Source organism: the organism of the source record quoted next, unplaced genomic scaffold (genome assembly GCF_019419815.1).
Source record: "Pyrus x bretschneideri cultivar Hongxiangsu unplaced genomic scaffold, Pyrus_bretschneideri_v1 Contig63, whole genome shotgun sequence".
NCBI lineage: Eukaryota > Viridiplantae > Streptophyta > Magnoliopsida > Rosales > Rosaceae > Pyrus > Pyrus x bretschneideri.
Window position 1 is genome coordinate 1,460,916 of NW_025999802.1, and position 2,850 is coordinate 1,463,765.

The 2,850-nt window shown below is 34.7% G+C and overlaps 1 protein-coding gene across 1 annotated transcript; it reads right to left on the minus strand.

The window, feature by feature from the left end:
• Window positions 1-388: 388 nt before the first annotated feature.
• On the minus strand, window positions 389-1,263 carry LOC125471899 (MLP-like protein 28). The gene is made up of 2 exons (XM_048572845.1): window positions 1,031-1,263; window positions 389-807 (listed from the first exon to the last, which is right to left on the minus strand). Exons 1-2 carry the CDS (start codon window positions 1,218-1,220, stop codon window positions 530-532), a joined length of 468 nt encoding a protein of 155 aa, XP_048428802.1. The 5' UTR covers window positions 1,221-1,263; the 3' UTR covers window positions 389-529.
• Window positions 1,264-2,850: the final 1,587 nt, after the last annotated feature.

Genomic DNA, 2,850 nt, shown 5'->3' on the forward strand with positions numbered 1-2,850 from the left:
ATATTGTATCATAAACTCTACTTTTCAATATATTTTGCATACCAAACCGAGGGGTGTCTAGGGTGTGCTCCAGCCCATCCCAACCTACAAAATGTCCTACCTTTAACCTACTCTTAAACTACCATCCTCCCACTTAAATGGCGCATCCCTACCCTAGATTTGGGCTGAATCCGCGCCTCACTATATCAAACAATTGAAAGAAAAGAAAAAGAGGTTGATCAACTATATAATTTTTTCATTTTAGCATTTATAATTGATGCTGATGGATACATAAAAAAGCCACAATTTTTGCAAAAGATAACATAGTCACATGAAATAAAGGACATACACTAATAAGTAAAAGTTCGATGAGGTAGCCCTAACCCATGCACATCTTATATATATATATTAAACACACAAACATGATTTGATACGAACGAAACAGTCGTCATATCAAATGTTTTTATTAATCACACACATGCAGATAGATCGTGATTGCAGCACACAGATTAATCACAGATCATATAATTAAGCCTTAAGCCTTCTGTGTTTATTTTGCATCGGTGCTTGTAAGGTGAGCATCAATATCTTTGGAGACCTCAACTGCAAACTGGAGCAATGTATGTGGATCTTCAATATCGTCATGGTGCTTCTCATACTCCATAGTCCAGTGCACGTTGCATCCCTCGCCTTTTGGAGTTGCGTGGATGGTGATCTTGAAGCTCTTGTAATGCTCCATAAGATCTCCTTCAATCACTTTGAAAGTGATCAGATTATTTTCAGCGTCTATGGCTTCAACCAACTCCTTAGCAACTTTGGCTTTTCCATCTGCATGCATGAAAAACTCACATAATTAATATAATATCACAAGCTTCAGCTTAGTTAAGTTTGCTAGAACCGTGTATTTCTCCCACTGCACTTAAGTTCAAAACCCCTCTCCATAATTTAGATAAATTTAGTATAAAATGTTGTTTGTATATTTTAGGGTTTAGGGTTATATAGAAGAGTAATACAGTCGATATTAATTGAAGCAAGGTAGTTAGGGTTTTACCATGGAAATAATTCCAGTAGACCACAGATCCGACGGTTCCCCAATCACCTTCATGTAGATCACAGCCCTGAATGTTGCTATTGCTGACATTGGAGATGTGGTGTGGCTTGTGTGTGAACATTTCATGGAACTTGGCAGCAGAAGCCTTGATTTCAACATCGGCCTCCACCTTACCACAATCGCTAGACATTTTCACCAAAAAAACGTGTTTGCAAATTATAGGAGGTGTGTAGTGCTTTACCCTATATAGTAGTTCTTAGTTTGAATAATACTTACTGGAGCCTTGCACTTATATAGATGGAGAGGGTGACTGGATGTGGTTAAATATTCTAATGGATAAGGTATTGGTTTCCAATAAGTTGGAAACTTCACATTCTCTAAATTATTGTAATAATTTCAAATATTTTTCCACTCAGAATATGTTATTAATTAATTGATAGTAGATAATAGATAGAGCCCACCACTAACACATGTGGGTCTTATCGCTTTTAAAGAGATGATACAAATGATGGTGTAAATATGTAGTAAGAGTATTATTTTTGGGTAATAAAAGGATTGATTGTATATATCTAATATAGCATATTATTAAGTGTAATTCTAGAGTGACTAAATTTTTTTTAACTAAATGACATGAGAGTTGATGATTGAGTTATTATTAACGTGCTTATTTTTATTGGTGACACATTATTTAGTTTGTAAATTTCATCTACAAATTTAGTCTATCTAGCATTACTCTATTATTAGTTGTTAGTTATTATTATTATATATTTGAAAGATAGAGATGAGATGATTGAGCAAATTAAATAATTTCAGTGGGGAGGCAAAATCGTGACGGGCGAGCTAACTCTCCAAGTACGTCTATATATATATATATATATGATGAGATCATACAATTAAGCAAATTAAATAATTTCAATGGAGTGGCAACAATCGTGACGGGCGAGCTAACTCTCCAAATTGCATTGAAATTCATGTAACAAAAGATAAATTTTCAATAAGGCAGCCTCACCACATAATTTGTAGAAAAGCTTCTACAAACAAGGAGGAAATTAATTCTGCATTTGGAGTAAGATAACGCTCTACTAAAGATTTTAACCTCCAATAAATGAAGTGAACCATACCGTATTGTTCACAATTAAAAATCTTTGCTCCCTGACAGATATGGGTATATGTACTCATATATGAAATTACTGGGGACAGAAAATTAAATACAAGGTCCTGCCATAGACAGCCATGTGATATTCAACCCATGTCCAGCGGCCTAGCTGAATTCAAGGGTGAATGAAACTAGAGTGGGAGAGTAATGGCTCTGTCTTCTATGGCCAAAGTATTAAACACACTTAGTACATAACAGGCTGTGATGATTAATTGTTGTTGATCTAACCACAAGTCACTACTCATTACTGTTGAAGATAGAAACCATATCAGCAGAAGAATGCCTGTTAGAAATGCTGTTAGTAGCTGTTAGAGTTTGTTAGAGTTTTTTAAGTCAGTTAACACCAGCTTAAGACACAAGAAAGCTCATGAGAGCTATATAAAGTTGTAGTAGTATCTATGTAATTCACTCAGAAGTAATACACTCAAATATTATCTCTCTCATCAATTCCTTTCTTTTCTGCTTTCTCGTTCATTGAATCTTTCTCTGAGTTCTTCATGTTCATCTGTTAACAATTATAATACTAATTGCATTTCACATAATAACATCTATAGAGAGGTTCTGTTCTAATTTAGGTATTAAACCAAGGAAAATGCTAATCCGACTCGCCCAAAAGATAATAGCATGTCAAAGGAGAAAAAACCACTTGCAGATACTTTCCATT

Coding starts and splice junctions, on each gene's coding strand:
- LOC125471899 (XM_048572845.1), bottom strand. CDS start 1,220: ATGTCTAGCGATTGTGGTAAGGTGGAGGCCGATGTTGAAATCAAGGCT. Junction 808..1,030: donor CTACTGGAATTATTTCCATG/GTAAAACCCTAA, acceptor TCATGCATGCAG/ATGGAAAAGCCAAAGTTGCT.